At 39.6% G+C, this 27,613-nt stretch overlaps 4 protein-coding genes across 5 annotated transcripts; 2 read left to right on the top strand and 2 right to left on the bottom strand.

Annotated features, from left to right (window-relative positions):
• Positions 1–343: 343 nt before the first annotated feature.
• Positions 344–3,292, top strand: LOC112276510 (uncharacterized). Its single transcript, XM_024507898.3, has 7 exons — positions 344–1,038; positions 1,166–1,249; positions 1,396–1,616; positions 1,768–1,959; positions 2,177–2,375; positions 2,589–2,636; positions 3,002–3,292. The coding sequence occupies exons 1-7, from the start codon at positions 568–570 to the stop codon at positions 3,083–3,085; spliced, it is 1,299 nt and encodes a 432-aa protein (XP_024363666.1). The 5' UTR covers positions 344–567; the 3' UTR covers positions 3,086–3,292.
• A 1,160-nt stretch (positions 3,293–4,452) lies between these two features.
• On the bottom strand, positions 4,453–7,288 carry LOC112276932 (FHA domain-containing protein FHA2). The gene has a single exon (XM_024508751.3). The coding sequence runs from the start codon at positions 6,260–6,262 to the stop codon at positions 5,309–5,311; it is 954 nt and encodes a 317-aa protein (XP_024364519.1). The 5' UTR covers positions 6,263–7,288; the 3' UTR covers positions 4,453–5,308.
• A 1,925-nt stretch (positions 7,289–9,213) lies between these two features.
• On the bottom strand, positions 9,214–12,049 carry LOC112276897 (transcription factor MAMYB). Its single transcript, XM_024508701.3, has 2 exons — positions 11,378–12,049; positions 9,214–10,721 (listed from the first exon to the last, which is right to left on the bottom strand). The coding sequence occupies exon 2, from the start codon at positions 10,685–10,687 to the stop codon at positions 9,752–9,754; it is 936 nt and encodes a 311-aa protein (XP_024364469.1). The 5' UTR covers positions 10,688–10,721; positions 11,378–12,049; the 3' UTR covers positions 9,214–9,751.
• Positions 12,050–17,305: 5,256 nt separating this feature from the next.
• LOC112276976 (uncharacterized) lies at positions 17,306–26,820 on the top strand. 2 transcript variants are annotated; one of them, XM_024508840.3, is made up of 23 exons: positions 17,306–18,112; positions 18,551–19,438; positions 19,598–19,702; positions 19,996–20,219; positions 20,410–20,499; positions 20,720–20,854; positions 21,023–21,141; positions 21,389–21,556; positions 21,691–21,778; positions 21,888–21,993; positions 22,131–22,241; positions 22,389–22,552; positions 22,706–22,823; positions 23,029–23,253; positions 23,501–23,691; positions 23,849–24,016; positions 24,175–24,280; positions 24,389–24,526; positions 24,630–24,794; positions 24,911–25,120; positions 25,245–25,439; positions 25,589–25,660; positions 25,785–26,820. In XM_024508840.3, the coding sequence occupies exons 1-23, from the start codon at positions 18,056–18,058 to the stop codon at positions 25,929–25,931; spliced, it is 3,990 nt and encodes a 1,329-aa protein (XP_024364608.1). In that variant the 5' UTR covers positions 17,306–18,055; the 3' UTR covers positions 25,932–26,820. The 2 variants fall into 2 exon arrangements, with proteins under 2 accessions (XP_024364608.1, XP_024364610.1); XM_024508842.3 differs by having other exon boundaries at positions 17,913–18,112; positions 18,614–19,438.
• The last annotated feature ends 793 nt before the right edge of the window (positions 26,821–27,613 follow it).

The following is a 27,613-nucleotide window of genomic DNA, read 5'->3' as shown; positions in this document are numbered from 1 at the left end:
GCACTCGACCACTGTTAAACAAGCTAATCGTGGCTAGTCTGAGGAATTATAATACCAAGTCCTCGAAGCAGATCGAACTACTGATCCATAGCAAGTAGTAGTAGTAGTAGTAGTAATAAACTGGACCTAGACTATTGATTAGGAGATACTTTCTTTCTCAACATCATGCCGACGTGATCAGTGACGACTTCTACTAGAGTCACGGACAAAGGAATTTATTGTTATAATATAACTGATTGCAAGAGCACGTCGACCAGGACTTCAAGTGGATATATTGCACATGAGCGCACCAAGAGCCAAAAGCATCACGTCGCCCAGTGGAGCTAGCTAGAGATAAAGTTTAAGGGAAGATTAGTACAGTTTGCAAGCATGTTGTGACGTCGAGGCACATTTGCAATCGTTGAAACCGACACCGTTTTTGTGTTGTTATTGAAGTCATTCTAGTCCCTAGGCAAAATATTGCCATATAGTGCTGGTCCAGCAGCAGAAGGTGGATTTACGCTACATGTGAAGGGTTGAATTCTTGTTTTGTGAAATGAAAGTGAAGTGCTTGCTTCGGTTAGTTTGATGGACTCCATCTTGAAGAGCAGAAAGCGTTTGGCTTTCAGTAGATCGGTGGTTGTAGCATTATGTTTAGGTTTCATTGGAGGCATGGTTCTGCAAAGCATTACCGGTATGCCACCACTGCTTGGGGATGGTCGCTTTGTTCTGGACGCAGCAGGTTCTAGGTCTATACAACCTGTACGGCGTTGCGACTGCGTTCAGAATGCTACTCACGAAATTCAACCCCCTAGTGGAGTGCCTTCAACCGGGACTGGTGTCCAAAAACTTGATCAATCCTCGCCACCACCTTGTTGGCGAAACGAGACGGTCGAATTGGTGCCACCATCAGAAGGAAGTACAAACCAAATCGGGTCGCAGAATTGTTTGAGAGATGAGAGTGAATATGAATGGCGAGCTGTCAAAAAGCTGCCTCAGCAGTTCATTCATACGAATTCAGACTACCATCGCCGTAATTATACCAAGCTGCCGCCTCAGGTACTCGTAATAACCAGGTCCATCTCTTTGATTGTGATGAATCTCAAAGCAAGCTTGTTCGATCACACTGTAAGATTCGAAAGTTCCTCAATTCAATGACATGCGATATTGGTGGACACTGACGCAGGACAAGCCTCCGCTGAACATGAGTCTCCTTGCAATGGCAGTTGGGTTCAAGCACAAGACCCACGTCGACGCCATCGTTCGTAGGGTAAAAGGAAGTGTTTCCCGAGTCTGGGTGAATGGAGGGACGGTCTCACTAGGATCTGAATCATTTCGCATCCTTGTAGAGAAATAGTTCTGGACGAATCCGTTGATGTCTGAGATCGATCGACTTATGTGTGGTTTGCGATGCAGTTTTCCGGAGATCATTTTCAAGTGGTGCTGTTCCACTACGATAATACCGTCGACAAGTGGAGGCAATATGACTGGTTCCAGCGAGTGCTGCACATCCAGAGCGAAGGCCAAGGCAAGTGGTGGTTTGCAAAACGTTTTCTGCATCCAGACGTGGTGGCACCATACGAATACATTTTCATCTGGGACGAAGACCTCAATGTTAAAAATTGCGACCCTCACAAGTCGGTTCCCGCTCTTCCACTATCTCATCTCCTACGGGCTAGCCTCAACCTGGCAGTACTTCTTGTTTGTTGGCTAATGTTTGCAGCCAATTTGCGGGGAAACCGCTGTGTGTTCACCTGTCTCTTGACGACCAATCATGCTCTTGTCCAGATTCATTGACGTGATGAGGAGGAATGAGCTGCAAATCGCGCAACCAGGACTTGAGGGAGTTTCACACTGGCCGGTGACGAGACATGTAAAGCATCCTCAAAACGAGACAGAGATACACCTTCGCACTTCCATGGGAAAATCAAACGGCCAGCCGTGCTCGAATACCAACATCACAGCCCCTCCATGTGCAGGGTATGTCAGCGCAATTAATCCAATTCGTATCATGTGCCCTGAAGGGGCCGATCAACTATCCACGCATCTAGATCAAATGATGTGATCTATAGCAAAGAGCATTGAAAACTAGTAGCCACCGTAGAGCACCCTCACCATCACTTTGCACAGGCTGCCCTGGTCGTGTCTTGCACAACTTTACCACGATCTGACAATGGTTCTGCACTCTTTCTCCCAGGTACGTAGAAATCATGGCCCCGGTGATTGAGCACAAGGTCTGGCGTTGCGTATGGCACATGATTCACAACGACCTAATCGGAGGCTGGGGTCTCGACTTCCTCCTACACGTATGCGTGGATGGACCTCCGGAGAAGCACATCGGCATTGTGGACTCTCAATTCGTGGTTCACGACGACGGACGCTCTATTTACGCGAAGGTATTACGTTCGATCGATCGATACACTCAGGCCTTCGATTAGACTCTTGCACCGCGCATCTGCCCAACATTGATCTGCTGTGGCGCCAGCTGATCAGTAGCTGCGAACATGTTCCTAGATTCACACCAGTCAATGTATATCATGCTAGTCTACAGCCTGATCGAAAATCTGATTTGATCTTCGCTGGTAACATGTTTCTGTGGTCGCGTGTAGGCTGAAGGAAATCAAACTGCCAACGCCGCGAATGATTACGGGAAAGCGGTGCGATCACATCTTTCCCTTTCTCTGTTGTGCCTTGCAGTGCTATAAGCAAATGAAGTACTAAGGATGTTGTATAAGTTACGCTCTGAATACATGGCACCCACGTTTCTGCTTCTTATTGGTGTTTGTATCGGTGACGGTAGGTTTGACCTAGAATAAACATTGCTGTCTTGATTGTGAAACTTGAATGTTTCTGAACATGGATTTGTTGGTCATGGGGAGAAGATTATACCAGTTTAAGAATATAACTGGATTAGCCGAAACTGGTACACCATTCATCTAATGTAGACTTGGATATGATACCTTGCAAAGTAAATTATGATATGTTGCAAAATTTTAAACCTCAAGTGTTTGGATGTTATCAGGTTTTGCGAAGGAACTATTGGGAGCTTGAAGAATATTTTAAGAGATGGGGAGCAGCATTATCAGCGAATAATACTAAGTCATAGCATGCAAGCCTTCTTCGAACATCTTATGGATAGAAATCACGCTATGTGCATTTTCAACAATTAGATATTATAATCCTCAAAGAACTTTATTTAGATGAAAACTGTATATTAGAGATTCTGAAACACTTGGAGAATGAAAATTCATGACTAGCTCGTACCAAATTGTGAATCGAATAAATGTTTCTTCCCCTGGATTTACAAAAAAAATTGGTAGAAATGAATTTGTATATATATGCATATGCATACGTATTTTTTCATTTAAGTTTAATTGTGTAACATGTACGTGATGTAAAAACTTCAAATTCAAGATGGATTGCTTGCTGATAAATGTTTCCGTAAGATTTCATCAAGTATTTTCACAAGAAAGTTTTGCATAATTTATTAATTTCTCTACTGATTAATTAATTCATTTGGTTTCTTAAGTTCAATCATTTGTGGGAGGATTTTATTTTTAAATTTTAAATTTTAAATAAGTTTTAGTGAAACAATAAAAAGTGACGTCTGTCTGTGTGTATATATTTACACATAAACATGTAAAAATTGTTGCCACACAAAGAATTCACAACCTCCTTTAATGAATCAAGATTAAATAAACTCATTATAAATAAAATTTTATTATAATAAATATTGTGAATATGTATGAATGTATATACACACATTATATATGTGTATATATACATAGTATTCGAATTAACTATTAAAAGAAAAATTCGGTTTTTTTAAAACTATGATACCAACAAGCACATATCTTATACACTATTAAGAAATAAATAAAGACCATACTTTTTTTAAACTACCAGGTAAATTATAAAATAATTTAATGTCATATACAACAAAGAGTTAACCATGAGTAGTAATTATGTTGATTTATTTTTATGAAATAGTGGTTTCGAAAACAAGTACGTGTACAAGTTGAACAGTGCAATAGAAAAGATCTCACGTTAAAAACACCATATAACTTTTTTTTTAGTATCACACGATATATTCAATAATAAAAATCTATCATATTCATGACAAGCACATTACAGTAACCTTATTCATCACATTTACCATGAAAGACTACAGAATTTAGACAATTGTTCAAACATTACAACCCACTGTTATCCTAGAAATCTTGTCAATTTACAATGATTATGTGGTTTCGGTGTACGTTTTGCGCATGTGGAAGGCTAATTCCAAGTTTTCCTGTTCTCATTGCACTTCACAATCATTCATTTATTATCAATCCATGAAAAACTCATCGCAATAAAACTTTAAACAATGGTGGGTAAGATTGACAGATGGAGTGATAATATTCCATTCACAACCAGAACTACATTTTCCCACACGAGTAGAAGCATAGGAGTCAACACCAATGGAAACATGGGTGAAGGCGAGAAATATTTGGCAATGGGGCCCATTGCTAAACATCATTTATTCAGAGAGAACGAGCATGGGTATACGTGCAGGTCTCTCTCTCTCTCTCTCTCTCTCTCTATATATATATATATTGATGAATTGATACATAGGACACAGCCAACCATATGGCAGGGGAGGGGTGAGCCTTTAACTCTGCTATACTCTTGTGATGTAGAGTTGAGGGCTAAGAACCAGAATGGAAGAGCCATTCCTATTCCTGTTCCTGGTCCTGTTGCTGGGTTCATTCTGGAACCCACATAAGTGAGCAAAACTAGCATGATGGACTCGACGGAACATCACTGGATTCAAATCGGTCACCAAATGCGATGCCCAAACCCTCGCAGCATTCCAAACCAACGGCAGGATACCAATTATGTGGAATTGCACAATGGCAGATAGGAAAGAAGATCGAGATGGCACACTTGTGAGAATTCACAGAAGAGTGATCTCGGATGGGAAAGATGACTATCCTGGTCTAGCTAGAGATAACTCCGTCAAGCAAAGGATTTAACCATGATTTGTCCACTTGAGCGCAGCTCCCTCTATCTGTCTGTCTGTATGTCTGTCTGTCTCGTCCTGTTGACATGGATTGGATATCTTGGAGACCACCGTTGTATTAACATGGGATAGATCAGTTTCAACATGAACCCACCAAGTGGCACATTGCTTTGTATGCAACCCGAGCTCGTCGAATAGTTGCACCTCCACAAATCCTTACACGAGTAATTACACGATCAACCTCAACCTTTCCACCAAAAAGATTCAGGGGGGAGGATCACAGGAATAAAACTAATGATACCTTTCACCGCAAAAGTTGTAAGCTGGCTACTGCTCCTCAGGGTAGAGCGAGACGTATTCAACCCTGATTCCTCCTTTCAGCTTGGTGTTAATGACGAAGTTACCTTGATACTTTTTCAGGAGACTCACGAGTCCCGACCACGCTTTGCCATTCCCTTTACCGTCTAGCTCCTGTCCATCCTCATCTACACCCATGATGCTCATGAGTTGGGGCGACATTTGCCTGTTCCTGAAGTGGTCTAAGATGTCAGCGTGCAGTTTGGACACAGCCATCCACTCTCCAGGATGATACTGGCTTTTCAGCTTTTCTAAAATGATCTTCACCACTTCTCTTTCTTCAGCCTGTTCATGTAGAACGTCCGCTCCTTCCTCGTCGTACCCGTGTCCCTCCCTTGCCCCTGTGGTACTACCTTGCGGAGGAGAAGGTTCCACCTCCTGTTGTGCCATCCAAGGAGCACTGGCCTGTTTGCGCTCCCTAGCACCTGCTCCAGCCGGGCCGTTCTTACCTTGTCCCTGCCCTTTGATCTTCTTCGCAGGCGCAGCAGCAGATGACTGTACCAAAGTTGCCGAGGCCGCTCGACTGCCACCCACAGCCCGTTTTCTAGGGTTAATGGGGCTCGATCCGGACGCAACAGAGCGCGCAATTTTCTTAGCGGGGAGAAGGAAGTAGAATCGCTTCTCCCCAATTTGCAGAAGGTCCTGTGAATCCAACTTCACGGGAGAAGTCCCCGGGTAGTGCAGCACCCCTTCCACGTAGCACCCATTCTTCCCCAAAACCTCCAGCACAAACCGCTGCATCTCGAAGTCATACAAGATCCTCGCGTGCTGCCGGGAGATGTTCATTCCGCCCCCCAACCCCGCCAAATCCACATCCACCGACGATTTTTTACTATTCCTTCCCAACACTATCGAATACGTTTGCATGTAATACTCAAAATCCTCCCCTTGCAACTTCGCAAACCCCGCCTCCATCTCCCCCATCTTGCTTCGCTTGCTTGCCTGCCTTCTACTCTTTTCTGCTTAACGGACAGTCCACTCCTCACTCCCAACCTATCATACCATGGCCCTTAAATCCCTCTTGAATCCAGCACCTACACTCTGACAAAATGCCCCAATTCATCCCTTCCTCCTATCTCGTTGCTTCTCGAACACCCTCCCGTCTCAAATCACACACCTCTCACACACAGGCACTATCTCACTATGGACACAAGAACCAACCACACAACCAACTCGAGCACATCCCGTCTGCCAACCACCTATCTCCACGTCAATGCAAGTCTGTGCGGTGCCCCACTCATCCGGTGGCTCACAACCCAAATGCAAAAATACTCTCTCAATCAACGAAACTAAACTTCAATAACAGCAGATGAAAGGTGACCGGCACGGCAAACCCCCCCCCCCCCCCCCCCCCCCAAAAAAAAGGATGGGATGGGGGAAAAAAGAAGCTAAAAGCAATAAATCTGTCGACAAAGAAACTCAATATGCACATGCCGTGAGGCACGTCACGGACCGACATGCTTCACGAAGACTCTAGAGTGTCGTCGGATGAAGCTTCGCAATCTTTGTGCGAGGATGGAGTCAAACGGAGCGACGCTGACGACCGGGTCACAAGAGGGTAAACTTTGCGATGCTGGGGGTTTCATGTTTGGAATTGGCGGATGTCAATTTGGAAAACGGATAAAACAAGTGCCGCCTGTCGTGATTCCACCACTCGTACCACCTCCATCGCCGTCCAATTCTCGCTTCATCCGTCTGTCCGTCCGATTGCACTTCCAACTCTGTCTCGCTGTCTGTTTCTCGGTGCAAGAGGTGTGCCTGAAAAAGGATGCCAACACTCGCAGTAGACGGTTCCACACTGGGTATTGAGATAATTGCGACAATTGCGAGGATTGTGGCCACCCAACTTCGACTGTGAGTGAATGAATCGGTGGGCGTCGTCGGAGATAAGTAAGAAAATCGTGGGTCGTCGAATCACGACCCACGTCCAGGAGCAAAACAGAGTCCCGCGAGCACCGAGACGAGACGGGCCAGAATTAGGGCTTGAGGCGAAGGAAGAAAACAATGGCGAAAATAGTTCGGAGACGAGCCTCGAGGCTGGTCGGTTCGGTGGTCGAAGCTCTGGTGCCTGAGCTAAGCGCCTTTCATTTGTTTGCACAAATATATTTATATATATATATATATATATATATAGAATTGTTAAATTGACCCAAGTATTTATTAAAACGACCCAATTATTTACTAAATCCTAACCGTCATCAAAAAATTATCCACTGCTGGATCCATATTGGTCGAAAACCAATGAAAAAATGAAAAAATGGTGAGATCCTCAACCAACAATGATGAGTGGGTCAATTTAATAATTCCCTACATCTATATATATATATATACATATACATACGTACATACATTGCTCAACTGAAGATGTGATTTTTATATTTTTTTCTTATGTGTTGTTAATTTCTATCATTGCTGTGCTCTTATTCTCATCTACATCTAATGAATTTATTACATATTAAGGCTTTGAAATGAGAAGTGTGTTTGGTTTGTTGCATTCTTTTCAAGGTCCATCCATGCATGTGTTCTCTTGTAGGGTAAAGTTGGAAAAAAAATCACTTATATCTTTTTCAATAATACATTAGATTCTTGTAAAATCGACCTTGTATTATTTTATTTTGTACTTTAAAAATTAATCAAAATTAATGTCCTCCTAAGAATCTACCCTGAGCAGAAAAAGTTGTAAATCATGTTATAAAAACATGATTGATTATTTTACCAAAATTGACAATGAATTTACTTTTTAATTCTGTATATCAATATTATTAATCCCATTAGAGTTTGTTGTCAGAAAAAAATATTATGTTCCAGTCATGAGTTAAAAACATGTAAAAATTATATTGATTACAGGTTTCATAAAACCACTTCATAACCTGCACAACTAAAAAAATCCTACAAGAGTAAACTTTTATTTTATCAAAAAAAAAAAAAAAACAAACAAACAAACAAACTTAGTCATAGTAGTCTTGTAAGTTTGTTGTTGTTGTTGTTTTTGTTTTTTTTGTAATATTAAAATTATTATTAAAATAAAAAGATATAAAAAATATTAAAAAATTGCATGTAAGTATCGATTTTTAAAATTTTGTCTTTTATTCATAATTTTTAAATGCATTCCAATATTAAGTTGAGTAGTTGACACCACATTGTGCCAACAACATTATATAATCTTATTTTTATAATGACAATGTAACTCTTGATAATCCAATCTTAACAAAGTACTATGTTTAGTTGTATCATGTACTTAAAAGCATCACCTAGGAATAAAGTACAAAAAAGCCAAAATGTTTAGTTTTAAGTTTAAAGAAAATTATGCATTTCAGAAGCTTTTTAACATAGAGTTTTAAAACTTTAAGAGGAAAAGAGCAAGTTATACTAACATTTGTAATTAACATGTAATCATTTTTGTTATATGTATATGTTTTATTTTTGTAACACATATTTTATGATATAAATGTTGAAATAGGATATTAAATGCATCAAAATGGTTTAAAAGGTTAGAGAATGCATATACAATAGACATCAATTTTTCCATTTTTGGGGTTTTGAAGTAAAAGTCAAAAGATTAATTTTAAACTGTTGCTAGTGAGGAATAGGGAGGACAAGAAAAGGAAGGGAGTAAAGTGTGTAGTATGTGGAGCGGTAACCAGTGGAGGAGTAAATCAATGCTTTGCGCATTTCCAGCGCTACCCTAATCATATTTCATGTGACATGTTTTCAACGTGTCTTTAATATGCTCATTGTCTACATAACCCACTTAATGATGGTGCAATAAATGATCAAGTTGGCTTCAGAAGCAACATCGAATTCTCAGCTTAATTCTATGAGTCTAGCATCACCTTCACGTCGTATGCCACGTTTGCTTTTGCTGCACACATCTGTATTGTGAACTTGAGATCTTCCGTAAGTTAAATGATTCTTAAAACAAAGGTAAGGATCACTTATTGATGTAGATAAACCCTCATTGCTGACGCAACAGCAAAAGGTCAGAATTGTATACCTGGAAACTAGAAACAGTGCTAATTCTCTCTTCTACGCTGAGTGCTTCACTGTATGCTCTATAATTCATCTCTCATCTAGAAGGACTCTATAGAGCTCCATTTTGTCCACTGAAAAAGGTTCAGTTGCAACATTGATCTGCACTTTTTACTGTTTGGACAATGCACTAAAATAATCCTGTTCCGCAAGTGTGATGTACAGGCAATCGTAATTGCTTATTTCTCAACACGGAGAAAGAGAACTCTCTGACCTGTTGGTTGGAGTTCCGGGTCCCCTCACTAGCTTGTTTCATAAATGTTCAAGAATTCAAGTATTCTGCTCATTGACTGCAAATGCAGCTCATCAAGAGAAAAAAAACCGACACCGGAATTCTAAAAAAGCACGAAATACCCGATGGAGGAAAACGTACTCATCAACACATTATTCTAACGCTTGATCTACCCTAGAACTTCGAAAACTGTCTCGTAACTCAGAAAAACGCTTGAAACATTGAGCTTTTGATCGGCCTGGAACAGCGTCAGCAATCTTATCCCACCTCTTTAGAGTGTCTTTGGGGAATGTTTTCAACGCTGACACAAGCACCCTGTCTTCAGTCTCGGTCCAAACAGAAGTCGTTCCATTGGTAACATCGGCCTGACCACCCTCCCATCTCTGAGACAATGGCGAGTCAATAACTTTTTCACCACCTTTCCTCTGAGCAAGAAATTTTGCGTATGAGTCCCCATCTGTAAACTTCTTCTCTCCCAAAAGTTTAGCCGTCTTAATCACATCCTCTGTCGAGTGAGAGCCTGCAAAAACCTCTGAAATAACATCCCAACGCTGCAAGGTTCCCCGAGGGAATTTCAACAACTGCTTGCGCAGCAGCTCAATGTCCTCTCCGGTCCACTCTTTGTCTTTTCCACTCTTCAGTTGTTGAGGCACGACATTGACAGCTGTTCCATTCGCATAACTAGTCGAAACAAGAGAGGGCGATGACATCAAATTCTCTCTAGAAGAGATTCTTCCAACAAGTGCATCAGACTTTTTATTGAAACCTTTTGGTCGTTTCTCCGGTTCTCTCGGTGATTCTTCTAATGGTTCTGGTTCTGGAAGCAATTCTCCAACACCTACTCTGCAGTTTCCACCAGTCAATGACACCGGTGCAAAGGGACCTATGACTAAAGAAAGAGCCAGCCAGAGGCTTAAAAATTGAAGTACCCCAGTCTGAAACCACGAGAGAGCTAGAAATAAAACTCCAGCGCTTGAACAAACTCCAATATGAACGATGTTCAGTTCTTTCTCTTCGACGGTAGAATCCAGAGGCCCGGATTGAAGTTGGAACCTCGGCTTCACGTCATCTATTATGTCGAAATCCATCCTCTAATGGACGTTGTTAAATGCAACCAAAAACCTGGAAGTGTCACCCAGACGAGTAGAAAGTAAGAGACGCGAACGTAATCAATATCTTTACTCAAAGACCGAAAGCGACTGCAGAGGAGTCCAAATTCAATTACGACTGATACGAGACGGGTGTAAATGTTATATACAGAACTTCTCAACTAAACCAATATTTGTAAATCAGTAGACATCAGCGCGAAAAAGCAACACTAAACTATAAAAGTGCTAAATTTGCAAGTGAAAGTCACTAACCCTATAAAACTTAACGAAGCTATCAAAAAATCGGACCCTACTTCTCCAGTAGACAATGTCTACAACGACTCTTGATGAGTCAGAACTTTCGAACACAGCACGCTTTTCAGCGGCGTTGCTAACTCTTTTCTACAAGAGGAGAATGACAAGCACACATATTTCCTAAAACGCGAGACCTTTCCACGGCGACCCTAAACCAGCATCAGCAAGCTCGGTCGGTCTTGAATACTCATCCCTCTGGCCTAAAATAAAATATATATAGATCAAATAAAAACAAACAAACAAGAAAAAAGTCGGTGTGAAAGTCGCATTACACCTCACTGGAAAAAATGACAACGAAATGTATGATGGACGATAAATTGTCCACAGCAATCTGAAAGACAGCATTAAAGAATGAGGCATCAAGATGTAACGCACGTTCACTTCTACGGAAGGCTACAAACCCTTGCAAAAACGCATTTCCTCCCACCAGTCGCCCTCGAGTATAGATTTCCACAAGAGCAAGCAACAACTCGCCGTCACAATTTTGTCGCCACTCCCATTGCGTCGGAATTCAGCGGCGGTGGCTGAAAGGAAGACGATCCGCAACTTCAAAAAAATTAATACAATACTCCGTTAAAAAAAGTATCAATCAAAAACAAAGTGCGGCAGTCAACTGTTGCCATGGGCCTGAGCGGCAACAGCACATGCAAGATTGCAAATAAGTTGGGGGATAGATTTTCGCGAAGCAAATGAACGAGCCGAACACTCGTGTTTGTGGTCTGACGTGCTGCCGAAGCATGTCGTAGATGAAACCGACAATTTCATCCGACGAAATCGGAAACACATTCATTGTGCATTCCTTGACCAAGTGCCCCCTTGACTAGTGCCTACTAATACATTTCTTGAATACTTCGGCCATGGTTGCAATGTGCACGCAGATGGGTAGTGTTAATATTGATATGAAAACACATCCGGGTGTTGTTCCGCAGTCATAGAAAACCTAAAACCTCTGGGCCGTTGCTCCTAAGCTTGCACTCCAAGCTGGGCACCATCTGCAATCGATGCGCGCAGGCACGATGAGCCTGCGCCGCGATGTCGGCGACGTGAGTTCTGTTTGGGCAGATATGTGGAGGAGTCGCACTGATTTCATGTTAGGTCATCGTGAGCGGTATCGATGCGAGTTAGAGCGCGCGCCCGAGGCTCGTGGAATTAGGTGCTTGGTGATGTCTTTGGGATCCTTGGAACGAGGAGCATGGCGAGGAAGAGGACACGGTACGAGAACGTTCCATGAGCGAGGAGAGGGTGTTTAACATTGTGGTGTACTTGGTGGAGCGAATGCGAGGCGAGGCAAAGGGGCAGGGAGTTGCGGAAGAAGGAGAGGAAGGAGAAGAAGAAGGTGGGTTATTGAGGGACGATGGAGAGTGATGGGGCTGCGGCCATGGGTCCAGCCGAGGCATGCGTGTGGTGGAATGCGAGGATGCGAACTGACGATGGTGAGAGCGTGAGTGCGTGAGTGCGTGGAGTATGGGGTGCGGTTGAATTGGGAGAAGGGATGTGTGAAGAGAGCGTGCGAGAAAAGAGTGAGAGAATAGGCAGTTTCTGGTTTGTATTTGTTTGTCTGTCCAATGTAGTGCAGTGCTAGTACAATATAATGGAATGTTAGGGTGGTATAATAGAGATTGATAGTACAATTTAGGATGAAGGAAAAAAATAATTTAGGACAATTAGATGGTAGGTAATTTCTTTTTTCCTACATATCTTAAGGTAACAGTTTTTTCTCAGAATTGCAATATTAATAATATGTGGGAAATGGCTTCAAAAACAATTTAGTAATACTTGTGAAATTTTAGATATTAATTTTAACTCTATAGAAAAGTAAAAAAGAAAAATCACTCCATGAGCACAACTACATATCATGTGACAAAGACTTAATTAATCATTTGTTGTATCTACAAGATAATGATCTCCATTTTTTGTTGTTTCTTACCAATTTAGTACTTATTTTACATTAGCACTATTTCTTTCCATTGGTCTAAAACTTTAAAATCACTCCATAGAATACTAAAATTATTTCTGTATTATGTTTTCATTTTGTTTGTTGAAAAGTTTTATTACTATATATAATAAACTTTTAACAATGTGATTTATCAACACTTAGATTTAAAAAAAAAAAAAAAAAAAAAAAAAATCCACTTCAAATTGGTTGCATAGTATATATACACATTGATAGGCTTTGTTTTTTATTTATTACCTTGCTTATGATTTAGATTTGGGATCTACTTGATTGTTCCACTTGTCAAATTGAAACAAACATGTTTCTTGTTTTTTCAAAATTCTTAAAATATAAATACAAAATATTAAAGGTTTTGATACACTAAAGTTTGTAGTAATCAATGAGATGATACTGATAAAAATTTTGAAGTCACAAATACCTTTGTGGTCAGTGTTAACACTTGACATAACCATTTAAGCAATGCATGTTATGACATCAATTGAAGCATCTCAAATATTTTATTTATAACAACTTGGTCTTCTTCAACCAATTATTTTATTTGAATGAGTTACATTTTACAAGTGTCAAGTCTTATTGGAATATAAGTATTTTAATATTGGTATTCTACTATTGGTACATAAGATTTTTTTTAAAACAAGACAATATATGTAATTATGAACATTAATATCTTTTGATGTATTTAATTATAACTTAAAGATTCCACATTAGTGTTTGGGAGCAGATTTTTTTGGTTTCTTGCAACTTCATCAACAATTACATCAACAATTGCAACATTTACTTGTTACATCCTTTGTTTTAGAAAACAAACATATCAAATAAGTTATGTTCTATGCTTTTTAAATTGATAAACATGGTTTCATTATGAAGTTCTATGACAAGGTTTGAATCAATATCAAGAATATTATTATTTTTGGATTGATAAAAAAACAATACATCAAACTACAGATGCTTTAGATTTTAATAACTATTATTTATACTTTTTTTAGATAAGTAGTTTAAACTTATTGTTTGAAAAATGTTTATTAACTAATGTCTACTCCAACAACATCAAGGCTTTGAAACTATGTACTTAATTTGGTAAAATAGCATCAATGACAAAAATAGGCACAATAATTAAAAACTTTAAAGTTATTTTTTGTTCATAATTTGTCAAATTTGTTATTTGTGTCTTTTCTTTTAATTAAGAAAGAAAAGTGTATTATGAAAGATCAAAATTGCTCAAGTCTGTAATCAATCTAAGTTCTTTTGAAAGAATTATATGCCACAAGCAACTTGTGGAAGAAAAATTATATCTTTGACAAAAACCTCTTATATGTATATTTTGTAATATTTTTCAACACATGTTTACACATGTGTTATAGGAAGAATGTTTATGTAAGACACGTTTATTACATGATATTTTTTTTCTAGTTACTTTTATAAAATCTTATAACAAAGTAGAAAAATAATAAAATAAGATATTTAAATATATAAAACTGCATACTAATCTATTAAAAAGCCTTAAATTTTATAGGAATCTATATTTTTGTAGATGTTTATCAGTTATTGCATACAAAAAATTAAAAGAATATATATATATATATATATATATATATATATCAGATTTTTTTCCTAATTAAATATGCAAGTATCTATATTTATTTATATTCATATATATTATCTATTATCCAAAATTTTATTATAATTTTAGTATACACCAAAATGACTAAAAGTGTTATATTGGTATATAATAAATCAAATAAAATATATTTAATATACTTATTTTTTATAGTATAGTATATATATATATATATATATATTAATAAATAAATAAAATCCTTAGTAATAATCTCATATATTTTGCAATATTTAAAATAATATTAAATATACCTAGGTAGACATAAACATATAGTAAATCAGTTCATTAATTTAAAATTTTATTGTTTTTTCTCATTTTTGTAATTTATTTTTTTGGTAATTTTTTATTATTTTTGGGTTTTTAATTGTGTATGTGAGCTTTTTTTCACTGTTCAAAAAAAGGTTAAAACATCTTTATTCAAAATAATATTTTTTAAAATTGAGAATTTAATTTTTAGTATGAAAATAACAAAAATTTACTAGGTGCTTTCATGTTTGATGCAAAATTAATTATGCTTTCAACTTAAATCTGTTTTTGAACTATTATTAAACTTATAATCTTAATTTTTGAAATGTATTAAGCTAAATTTTATAATATTACTCAAGATTTACTAATTAAATATGTTATGCATTGTTAAAAATATATTATATTATAACTATCATTATATAGCAGAGATCTTTTGTGTATTAAATTAATTTACATGTAGATAGTTGAATTATATGAATTGTTTTCTAAATCTATTCTTTACAAAATAAATAACATTTATCAATAAATAAATTATCAGTAAATATTTATTGATAATTAAGTTGTTTATTGATAAATCAAATGGCTTTTATTATTAAAGTTCAGATGTTTAAATTGCTACAATAACATTAAATTTTACTTTTAATTCATGAGTTAAAAATATAATAACATACCAGCAAAAGAGCCAATGAAAAACCTTTTTTATATGATCTAGGAAAGTATTGTGGATCCTTGATAAGTACATCAGTCATTGTCAAAATAAGATAAGATCCTATGATAGTTTCGAACTCTTGGTTATTAATGCCTCTTGCTATCAGTATTTAGTGTGGAAAAGTAGGAGTTTTAATATATAATGTAGTAACTTATAAGACTTATTTATAAATTTTGTTAGCTAAAAGAATCTAAGCTAAAAAGTTCTTGGGCATAACAATACATATTTTTTTAAAATTTAAAAGCTGTTGATTAAAATAAATTAATCAAATATATTAAACAGGTAAATGCATTTTTAAATAATATATTATACAATTATTAGAAAACTTTCTACAAGAAACTATAGTTCTTTTTCATAAATGATACATTTTAATATGGATATATAAAATTTCGTCGAATAAATTAAATCTCTCAAAGATTTTTTTAGATAAAAATTTATTATGTTCATTGTTATTATATTATTATCAAAAAAATTTACAAATGTATAATTTTTCTCATCAAAGATGTTAGATTAAAGACATTTAAATTATTTTTTAAAAAATAATTTATAATTTATAATTAGTATTTTTTCAAATGGTTTTATAATTTCAGAAATATCCATGAAAAGTATATTTACAACACAAATATGTAATTTGAAAATAACTACAATAAATTTCTAGTTAAATTTGATTGGAATTTCCAAAAACATGTGCATGGGAGTGTACATGTGGAACCATTGATTTCCAAACGTTTAGTGGTCTTAAAAACTTAATTTTTTCCTGAATGTTTTTAAAATCCTGCAAAGAAAAGAAAAGAAACGAAATTAAGTGTATATATATATATATATATATATATATATATATGCAGTAACTTCATAAATTGAAAAATCATAATATTTTGTTGCTTACATAATTTTCAACTAAAAGAATAAAATCCATTGGCCTAAATAAATCCAATTTCAATGTAAGCATGAACTTACTTAGGCTTCTAAATTTAATGTAGTGCCTTGATTAATTTTCCTGCTTTTAGTGAGACCTCAAAGGCATTTGAGTATTGACTTTTCCTCATTGCATAGTTTAATTCAATAATTTTGAAATCTTGTTAAAAAATAAAGTTCATAATATTAGTAAGTAGGCAATGGATGTAACCAAAAAAGATATATTTAGACTAAAGAATAAAAACAGTGAAAACTGCGTTTTTCCATTGCTGTGTTTGACATTACCAATGGATTAGAGGAAAGCATTTCTAAACGAAACAATGAAGATTTAAGTGGGTAGTTATTGATTTCATTATATTTCACATGTGTTTCATTTAACATATCATTTTTTAATAAAAGTCTATGGAAAGGGGGGCTAAATGAGGAATACGAAATCAAAATAATGAGCATAATAAGTGTGAAGTGGATTTGTTTCTAGAGACTTGGTCTTTGATAAAAAGTATTGTGGCACGGTTACGCCCATGTGAATAAGTCTAATAGTCAGTAAGGCAGGGGAGTCCGTTTCCGTGGACAAGTAAGCAAATTGCCAACGGTTATCGGTGGGTCCCATGCGCGCAGATCCGCCTTTTACCAATGCGTCGCTTGATCTGAGGTTTCCGTTGAGCGTCCGTGCTGGCACCCGTCCCGAAAGCTCACCATCCCGTGAGAATTCGCGCTGGCGAATGGTCCGTAGTGAATATCACACCCCGACCCGGCCCCGACCCGGCTGAGGCTCTGTTCCATCGTTTCCGACGGGGCTTCTGCTGCTCACGAATTGCTTGATCACGTCGTGACGGTCCCTCCGCATTACGATTGAATGGTTCGATTTCTCTTGCGTCTTGGCGAGACTGAATTGATGGCCCACGTTTGTTGCGAATTCCTCTGATTTGGACACACATTCTACGTCTGGAGCCCCGCCTGACTTGCATATCTGTTCGATTTCTTGCGACCGAAGTGGCACGGCAATCTGTTCTTGGGACGCACGGTCGGATCGCGTTTGGAGAAAAAGGATCGGTAGACTTGTGAGATTGGATACTGTGTTTCGCGTCGATGTGCTCTTTGAGACGTTTGTGGTTGTGCAGAGTGTTGGAAAGTCGTTCTGGCTTGCTCGTGAGTCGCTGTGGTGTGTTGTGAATGAGTTAGTGGCATTCGGTTGCTTATTGAATATCTTCTTGGCTCGATCGCTGATCAGCTAGTAATTATGGCTGTTCATCGTTTACTAATTTGATCTAGAGTCCCGACGCGATGTCGTGTTGCCGTAGGTTCTAGTTCTGTGTATGTGCGTGATCTTCCCGAATTTTTGTGAAGAGCCCTATTCCCTTGCTTAGTAGTACCGATTTTATGCTGTAGAAGAATTTGATATTCAGCGGAGTAAAGATATCGCATCGGTGGTCGCGTATGGTCCTATGCCCTTTTAGATCGGCTCGTAGTTTTCCTGAAAGTGCGACCGACGCTAATTTCGAGTCCTACGAACTAGTTATCACGCTTTAGTACGATATTGGCACTGTAGTAGAACCACCCCTCGTAATTTTCAGTGATAAGAGCTTCACGGGGGATGCGCATTGCGACCGAATGGCAACTATGTTTACTGATGGACATGACAAAGGTTCTTTCCCTTGGATTCGCAAGGTATGTCTTCGCTCTGTCTTACGCCATTTCCGTTTAGTTTGGCTTAGTTTCATTCAAACATTCTTTGCCGTTGTGAGCTACAGTAGGCCCGAAAATGCGGCCCTTGATGCGGTACGGCGAGAAAATCGCAACTAGTGAAACGTAGAAACGACAGTATGGTTTAGAGTTGAAAGTGAGGCTCGCCTACTTAATTTCTCTCCACATATCCTTTCTACTTAATTTCCCAGGCAGAGGGCATCGTCTGGTGCGAAGATGTTGCACAATTATGTGTTGCGTTTCGCAGAATTTGTCGACATTCCCCAGGGAGACGACATGCTTATACTGAATCTAATCGCAGTGTGTATTATTTGTTGTATGTTCAGTCCGGTATTGAATTGGAATTTTCTTTGTCATACTGGTTTCGTCTAATGATACCTATAACTTATCGTTGGCATGCAGCACAAAACGACAATGACGAGGTTGGACGGTACTGACGGATCTAATCAAGAATTTGGAATGCAGGAGCTCACAAGAAATCTATGTAATCCATCTCCTGCTATTGCCATCCCTGAGGTGACCCGTGGCGACCGCCCTTATCCTAGTCACTCAACTACGTTTGAAGGTAGTGGAGTGCCGCATCTCCTATTCCCACGGACTACCAATCTTTCTGATAAGGTGAAGGGTCGGTCAGAGTGCATGGCAATCAGCACAAACGATTTAGAAGAGAGCGTGGGATCTATATCAGCTGGTAACCCTGGTCAAGATGACTGTGAGTCTGAGGATGAACAGGACTCAGGCCACTATTCCCCCATGTCCTCCACATCTGGACCGTCTCCGAACAATCTCAGTCACTTCCCCAATACTGATATTCGTACGAATGTCAATGCGCTTAAAGAGGCTAAAAGCAATTGGAGTCCCAAGAAAGGCGGGCAATACGAGCTAAGAGACAGTTATGACAGGAATGAGAAGGGACGGAGAGAGAGTTTAGAAGGAAAGGAAAACCTCGATCGAACTAATAGCTTTGCACTGAGCGATACACGCCAAGGTGATGAGAAGACACAGTCTGAAAGCAAACTAGAAGAGATACCGGCCAAGAAAAGCCCTCTCAGTGCGCCGCAGATACACGTGGATGAAAGTGAGCTTACCTCTGAAACTGAGATGTCCGAATCAGACTCTAGTCTTGTAGTCGATGACGACGACGACGATGAGGGCGAAGATGAAGGCGAAGATGACGACGACGACGACGACGACAATGCCGTAGGTTGGGTGCCTTACCGTACTTCTGTAGAAGATGCAGCTGCTTTAGCTCGGCTCAGACTGAGCTCAGACTCTGGTATAGTGAGATATGTAAGTGTGATCTTTTCTTCTTCCGCATGCCCCCTGCTGGTGAATTTTCGAATTGAGAGATTTTCTCTTTTAAATGAGTTATGTTTCAATGATCTTTTTGTGCTCCCTGTTCTTGAAGGTAATGTAATATTTGTAGGGTCGCTAACTGACCATACACAGGTTGACCAAAAGGAGAAGTGCGCCAAGCCTTCAAAATTAGCACCACCTACGCATACTCTTTCCCCACCACGGAAGTGGCTCTCAGAGCCTGATACGGACGAAAAGGTACTCACTCATTTGACTCTGTTGCCTGCTTAGTTACTGAATTTCCAACTCTCAAACTTCCCGCTCGATATATCCTACCCTGTACGGTCTCGGTTTGTACTATTCATGGTCCTTCCCCACGTATACAGCATTGTCGCAAAACGTTCCACCTTCATTTGACATCAGATCTGAAGTTCGTGGTTAGTACCATGCAGTAATTGCCGTTCTCAAGATGTGCAAAGCAGCTGTCAGTCTAAATTTGTGCTACTCCTCCAGAGTAACAGTGAAATTGATTCACGATTTGATATGAACAGGATAAAGGGGAGGATGTGAGATTTCTGCGGCGCAGTAATTCAGATGGTATCATCGGTCCTCCAAGCGCGCCCCCCATGCTAGACGATATGGTGTTAGAGCCGCCTGACCGGCCAGTTGAGCCGTCCCCCGCTTCCCCCACGTACTCTGCTCAAAATGCTTTCGGTTATGACGCAGCTGCAGTCGAGCAGAGTGCGCCGACAAAACGATTTGAAACTAGTGTGAGGTGATTGCTCATTGACATCTCTGCAGAGTGAAGTCATGCCCAGTACTTGCTTTCGCCTCAAGCCATGCACCCAACAGATTTCACCAAATTTTCGTTCACATGACTATTCTCCTGTAAGAAATTCGTGAAGACGATCTGTGGTCTGCTTTATCTTGATTAATTGGAACTGAATTCTTTGAGAACCGTACAGATCCGTCTCGACAATGGTCACTGAGGACGTGGGTGTATCGTGCCGGTATCCAGCAACTCCAGTGCCTCTCGCCAACCCGGTCTTCCTCAGGTTGAGATTTGGCACTATTTCACGCCCTCCACTCTACTGTTGAAGGATGCTTGGGCTGTTAATATGTTGAACGTAGAAGAGCTGCCTGCTGTTAGCTCTGGTTACTTTACCTGCCTAATCAATTCCAGGTTATAGGGTCCACACCACATCGAGTTGACATACTTTGCTGATTCATTCTCGTAAGGTTCAAACTTTTCACAAGAATCTCTTTGGGATGCAGTGGCCAGGCTGCATGGCAGTCAATGATAGCATACGATGGTTGCGTGCGGTTGTGTCTAAGGGCATGGTCCCGTGGATCGACGGAGGCTCCTGAATTTCTTCAAGATGAGTGCGCTGTACTAAGAGACGCCTTCGGGTAAGAGAACGAAGCGTGGCGAGCATTGAACATAATCTCTTGAGCTTATCTCAATTGGTGTGCATTTCCATTTGCATGCGAGTTCTAGTACTCGGAACCATTTTAGGCTTGTATGGCAACGACACATGCGTTTCCATCCAGACTTCAAATGTGGTAAGTGTTGTGCAGACTCACACAGATCCTATTGCAGCCTCAGGAAGATAGGTCGAGGACAGAAACGAATGGGGACTTGGAAGCTTCTGTGCCTGCCAAGCCTAAGATTACAAACGGCAAGTTGAAAATTCAAGGTACACATGGCTCGATCTATGTCCGAATTCATTTGAGTATAGATTGTTACGTTTCAGTTAGTCGGTGCACACGTGAAGTTTTACTCACGTGAAGAGAATTTTGTTATTCGGTTCAGCTTCGAGTGAATGCAGTACTGTATTGTAGTCCCCAAAAGCGTGTTTGATTGCATGGCCATGGCCATTTCAATCATTTGCGGGTATTCCTGAAGGTACGTTACTGATACTTTTGCTACTAACTTGACGACAGTGAAGAGGATTCGCATCATCACCAACAAACCAATTCTACGTGGCCACACCTCCGGTCAACGTAGTTTGGCATACATGAATGCTGGTGCACACTACATGCGTCAAATGTCCGGACTCTTTAAGGAAAAGGTCAATAACCTGCGTCTGAACGCTGTTAAAGACACTCAAGGTAATACCGCTGCTTAGCTAGGTTGTGAACATCCCAAGTCGCTCAATTACATTTATTTCACGGATGTTCCACATCACTGAGATTTTGAATCAGGACCCACCTAACGTCCCCAACTGCTTTTATGATCGTGGCAGAGATTTTTACCTGTGTGATCAAGTTGAAGAGCTCATCAGAAGAAGAACTAACCCGCATCCAGCCTGGATCTTCTGATTCCGCTGTACTGTAAGTATTAATGTTTTTCCCTCATTGGTGATAGCTCTTCCAGATGCTTACTGTCGCCTAATTCAGCAGGATGTGCAGAAGTTAACAGTTACCTTTTGATCATCCCCAGGTTTCCTGAGAGTTCAGGAGATGAGCTACTGATGGATATTCTGGACTCCAAGGGAACCTCTCAGGGTCGTTTGCTCATCCCCGTTGCATCAATCAGCAATGATCCGGTTCGTGCTTGATAACTCTTTCCCATATAATCTCATAGACCTGCATAATCGTAGGTGTTTATCATGAAGAAGCTTCTGGAATGTCCTTATCGGCTCGCTTCCGTTCCACTCGTCCTCACGTTGTGCGTTAGTTGCAGAATGATAGAGTGCGGTGGTATGGAATTTACAATCTTGGAGAGCACGATTGTGTGGGGAAAGTCCAGCTATTTTTGCACTACACCACTGAATCCAATGAATTTTCTACCAAGGTTGGTCTCATTTCAGGTCCCAAATTATTTTCTGTGCCTGCGAGAATCCTGGAATTTGACGCTTTTTCTTTGCCGATATATCTCTCACATTGAGTCCGGACATCTATGAAGATATTAATATCGTCCCGGTTCGTGTGCTGAATGCAGTGGGGTCCAGTTGGGGAAACAAGGGCCTATGACATAGTGCTTGATGTGGCCAAGCGTGTGCAACAATTTCAACGTCGCAATCTCCGACTTCAAGGGCCCTGGGTCTGGCTGCTTAGTGAATTTGCCTCCTGTTATGGGGTATCGGAATCCTACACCAAACTAAGGTATAGAGAACACTCTGGACTTACAAACCGAAACATAGCTCTCTGCATTCAAGCATTAGAGTAAAGTCAGTATAACCAATTTCTCTTCACGCACCAGTCTATGACAACACTTTTGAGGTGAACCAAAGCTGACCTACGTATGTGTGCCTTCAGGTACTTGGCCTGCATCATGGAGATTGCCACCCCAACACAAGACTGTTTGGTGCTTATCAACGAACTTCTTGAACCTATAATCAAAGCTCGTGATGAGAAATCCCTCAACCGGCAAGAGGTAGCCTGACCTATTTTTGTCTCTAATTGGTTAATCTTCTCACACTCAGTCTACTAACCTGGAATTTCCAGTATACTTGATAAGTATTGAACCAGTTTGACAGATCTCTATGCTGTACTACTTGTAGTTTAAGTCCTGCGCTAATTCTTGCTTTCTACTCGAAAATGAAATCATGTGGTAGACACTGATGAATTCTGTTTTGCAGAAACGAATCTTGGTCGAAGTCGAAGAGCATGTTGAGCAACTTTTAGCCTTGGTTTTCGAAAATTATAAATCTCTAGATGAAGCTTCCACCTCTGGTCTGGCAGAGGCCTTCACACTTGCTACGGGATCCGTATCTCCTGCATTAATACCTGCCGTGCAACTCTTCACGTTGATGCATGATATCCTCAGTGCGGAAGCCCAAAGTACTCTTCGTAAATATATCAAGGTAAATGTTCATCTCAAAATATACGTAGTGTTTACGCGACTCGCCTTGTAAAGTTCTTTAAATGCTTCAAGCACGGTTCGTACATTTTCTGATTGTAGAGTGGTGTATCTAGTTGTAACCAAATTCTCTTAAGTACATTCAGGTATCTTAATGTATTTTGGTATTTGGTCACTTCGTTTCGAAGTATCAACGACTACTACATTTGTGATTGAAAATCAGTCTGGGGTGTGAATGTGCTCCCTTGCAGACTGGGGCGTGGAAGAGGTGCAAGAGACATATGGCTGAAACGGATGAATATGTGTTAAATAACAGTGAAGGATTCTTGATGGATCCATTGAGTATGACTACTGCATACCAGAAGATGAAAACCCTATGCCAGAATTTAAGCAGTGAAATACGCACTGATATAGAGATTCACAATAAACATGTCCTCCCCAGGTCAGCAGTTACAGTCTGTTCCTATTATTGTTTGTTTGGTTCTGCAGACATAGAAGTTGCACTACTCGTCGAAGGACGAAGAATGTGGTGGAATCTGGTGGTAGTAGCGAGTAGATGAATGTTGTCTAACTGTTATCAAACTTGGGTCTTGCTGCAGTTCCATCGACCTTCCGAACTTGACAGCAACAATCTACGGTGTCGAGCTTGCTAACCGACTGCGCACCTTCTTGGTAGCTTGCCCACCATCATCTCCATTACCTATTGTGACGGATCTCATGCTCTCCACCGCCGATTTCCAACGGGATCTGGCTTCCTGGGGTATCAGGTGAATACAAACTATATTCGTGTTTCCTTTTTCTGGTAGCCGTGTTGAATAGGTGATTAGCATATCGGTATTCTGGTCCAACACCTGTATCAAGCCGTTACAGGACAATGGTATCGTTCAGCAATGTCCTACTCTAACACATGTGAAATTGGTCATAGGTCACACATGGGAGGAGTGGACGCGAAGGAGCTATTCCACTTATACGTCGTACTTTGGATTCAAGACAAGCGTCTACATCTTTTGGATTTCTGCAAGTTCGATAAAGTGATTATCTTACGCTCTTCCTTGGCTCTTAAGTGGAGTTCTACCTAACCTGCAAGATGACGCTGAAAATCTGAGTTGATAGTAATTCCAACTATTTGTGTCAAGCAGGAACGTTGTACATTGGTAACTACACAACACAATACTTCTGCATTTGTTGAAGAAGCGTACGAGCGCATAAAGGAGACTCTTAATGAATATGAAGTCATCATTCACCGGTGGCCAGAGTACACTATACCGTTGGAGCACGTAAGCTATCTTTATTGCATCTATAATTGCTCTTGCTGAAGCTTTTTATGCGTATTTTTTACACGCGTGTTATTCTGTTTATGACCCTCTCCTTGAGTTTCAGGCAATGGCAGACGTCGAAAGAGCGGTTGTTGGAACTTTGGAGAAGCAGTTCGCTGACGTGATTGCACCCTTAAAGGATTTTCTTGTGCCAAAGAAATTTGGTCTCCAATACATGCAGAAGCTTACTCGTCGTCAGAAACCTGTTATATACAACAGTCCGACGCAGGTCCACCATTATGACTTTATTACTCTCTTTTCTTTGGCTCAACTAGTGTTGTCATTACTACAAATATCATATGTAGCTATTTCAATTGAACTGACAGAAATGGACACGGGTTGCAGCTAGGGGTAATGGTTAATACTATCAAGCGACTATTGGATACACTGCGTCCCAAAATAGAGGCGCAAATGAAGACCTGGGCTGAATGTCTGCCAGAAGGAGCTGTTCAAGGTGGAGTTGTGTTTGGGGAGCGACACAACGAGGTCACCATCGAGCTGCGTGCCAAATACAAGAATTATTTGCATGCTATTGTTGAGAAACTAGCCGAAAATGTGAGCAGACCGCACGTCATAACGGTGTCGTTCAAACATTTGAAATCGATGTTTGGTTGCCTTTCATGTAAGGTTATTGCAATTTGACATCTGGTAATTATTTGGATTCATTTGTGTTTCACAGGCACGGCTGCAGAATTCAACAAAATTGAAGAGAATTCTTCATGACACAAGAGAAGCTGGGGGTGCATCAGACATCGGTGAACGTATGCAACCGCTGACAGCTCTACTAGAAGAGACAATCTCAAATCTGCATGACGTGTTCACGTCACGTGTCTTCGTTGCTGTGTGCCGAGGATATTGGGACAGGACTGCCCGAGTATGTATTTCTCCTCACCACTCATTGGTGTAGTATATGACTATTGTCTGCGAGGGCTGAAAATTATTGCTCGTTGGGGTCAGTTCCCTCGGCTTATGATGGACCGTCCGTCAGATTACTGACAAGTAGGGGTCTGCTTTTTTCCTCAGGACGTTCTTCAATTTCTGGAGAGCAAGAAGGAAAATAGGCTTTGGTACAAAAGCACGACACTTGCCCTCGGGGTGAGTTAAGCCTTCTCAACCATATTGAATAAATCAACTCTTTCGCTTAATTTCGTAAATGTTGTCCGCAGTAGACTTGACGTGCGGATGAAGATAATAGTTTTTGTACCTGTTTCCTTCACAGATATTAGATGACATCTTTGCAGCGCAAATGCAAAGATTACAAGGGCGGGCACTGCAAGATAAAGACTTAGAGCCCCCTCGATCAGTCGCCGAAGCCCGATCCATGCTATCTCGGGATACTCGGAATGGGGCCGACTCATTTTACTGATCCATGTGCACATGTGTATATCTTCAGTTGGACTGGAATCTACTTTCAAATTCAAAGTAATTTGGACAACAGTAGATAAGTGTACCCAGACTCTGGCAAAGGAGTCAGTCCAGCACCGTCATCAGATTATGAACCTAACGATATGAAGCGGGTATGAATCCTGGTCTGAGCACCGTAGTACTGATGAGGATCAATTCAAGACAGTGTGGGTAACTTCCCAGTCCGCGAAATTGTATAACAGCCTTAGGAAACCTTTAGCTTGTAGTCCCTCTCCACATTGGAGACGATAGCATGTTGGACCATCTCCATACCGTGCGTCGCATTGAAGTCCTTCCATTCGACCTGGTTGAACAGCTGCACTAGGAAAGCCTCTATTGAGCATCATTTTCCTGTGTGGACATGTTGAAGTCAGCTACTGCTTTCATTTGGAGGTAACGGAACGACTCTGTCTCTCCTGATAGTCTCGCACTGGTCTCACCCCTTGTTTGAAAATGCGGAAGCAAAAGATGAATGTATTGTCGTAGTACATGGAGAAATTTTAGGATAAGCTTTGGAAGTATCTTGACCTCTCAACCTTGTCCTCAATACACTTCATCATTGGCTTACAGAAGGTGTGCTATCATCTTTTCATATATTACGTACATTGTTGATGTAGTTCATTTAACCATTATGTCTTTTAGTGTTCACCGGAGAGATCTTGCAGGGTTGAGGCTCACCACCCCTGTTTTTTTGGTCATTCAAAGAATTTTTACTGCATTCTTTGTGGTGATGTCGAAACCTTTGTGACGAGAGTAGTGTTCTGCTAAAATACTCTATGCATGTATAGAGCGTATGTTCTTTTCAACTACTTTATAGTCAATCTTTCAAGCAAATGCACTTTCTATTCACACTTTCATTTGTAAATAAGGGATGTTATATTATCTTTGTTGATCTTCTCTATTGGTTTCAATCCTATTAATATATTGAAGTGAATATTTGTATTCTATAGATTTCATTAGTTTAGTATTGCAAGTGAGCCATTTCACATATTGTATAAGTTATGACTTGTATTTTTTAATCCTAAACTCAATTTTGCTCAGTTAGGCAGATAGTTTCATATTTTAATGGAAGAAATACAATTGTAAAAAAAACAAATATTAAACTACTTTTTTGGATGAATTTGAAGCATACAAATATGAAGGTATATAACCAAAATAATATAACCATATGCTTCAAATTTTGTTTTTTTAAATCTTGCATTGGCTACAATTTTCTTTTGTCTCTTATGAAATTTTTTAACATTGGATTCATGTAATAATCATGCAAATACAAGGGTCCATCTAATTTATATTTTTCCAATGTTATTTTCTTGCATATCAAGTTGAATTTGATCATATTTGTCTTTTGTCAAGTTTTCAACCAAATGTTTAATTTTTTCAAGATTATGATATTTCATATTCTTAGATTTCATGGAAATGTAGTCATTAATTTAGGAAGTCACCATTGAGTTGCAAAGTCATTGTATAACAACATAACTATAGAGAAAAGACAAAACACTATTTCTTAACCATCAAATGTGTTCTAATTTGAAGAATGCCTTATTGATTTTGTTACAAATATTATTCAAAAGTGATTCTCTGTCTTTTAAAATATACTTGCTTTGCCAATATATCATCTATCAAATGCAATAGCTAGTTCATGAA

The sequence above is a fragment of the Physcomitrium patens genome, chromosome 24 (genome assembly GCF_059467195.1).
Source record: "Physcomitrium patens ecotype Gransden chromosome 24, ASM5946719v1, whole genome shotgun sequence".
NCBI lineage: Eukaryota > Viridiplantae > Streptophyta > Bryopsida > Funariales > Funariaceae > Physcomitrium > Physcomitrium patens.
This window is presented reverse-complemented; position numbering and strand designations above follow the sequence as displayed.

Coding starts and splice junctions, on each gene's coding strand:
- LOC112276976 (XM_024508840.3), top strand. CDS start 18,056: ATGGCAACTATGTTTACTGATGGACATGACAAAGGTTCTTTCCCTTGG. Junction 22,824..23,028: donor AATCCCTCAACCGGCAAGAG/GTAGCCTGACCT, acceptor TCTGTTTTGCAG/AAACGAATCTTGGTCGAAGT. Junction 24,795..24,910: donor TATACAACAGTCCGACGCAG/GTCCACCATTAT, acceptor CACGGGTTGCAG/CTAGGGGTAATGGTTAATAC.
- LOC112276932 (XM_024508751.3), bottom strand. CDS start 6,262: ATGGGGGAGATGGAGGCGGGGTTTGCGAAGTTGCAAGGGGAGGATTTT.
- LOC112276897 (XM_024508701.3), bottom strand. CDS start 10,687: ATGGATTTCGACATAATAGATGACGTGAAGCCGAGGTTCCAACTTCAA.
- LOC112276510 (XM_024507898.3), top strand. CDS start 568: ATGGACTCCATCTTGAAGAGCAGAAAGCGTTTGGCTTTCAGTAGATCG. Junction 1,250..1,395: donor TCGACGCCATCGTTCGTAGG/GTAAAAGGAAGT, acceptor TTTGCGATGCAG/TTTTCCGGAGATCATTTTCA. Junction 2,376..2,588: donor GACGCTCTATTTACGCGAAG/GTATTACGTTCG, acceptor GGTCGCGTGTAG/GCTGAAGGAAATCAAACTGC.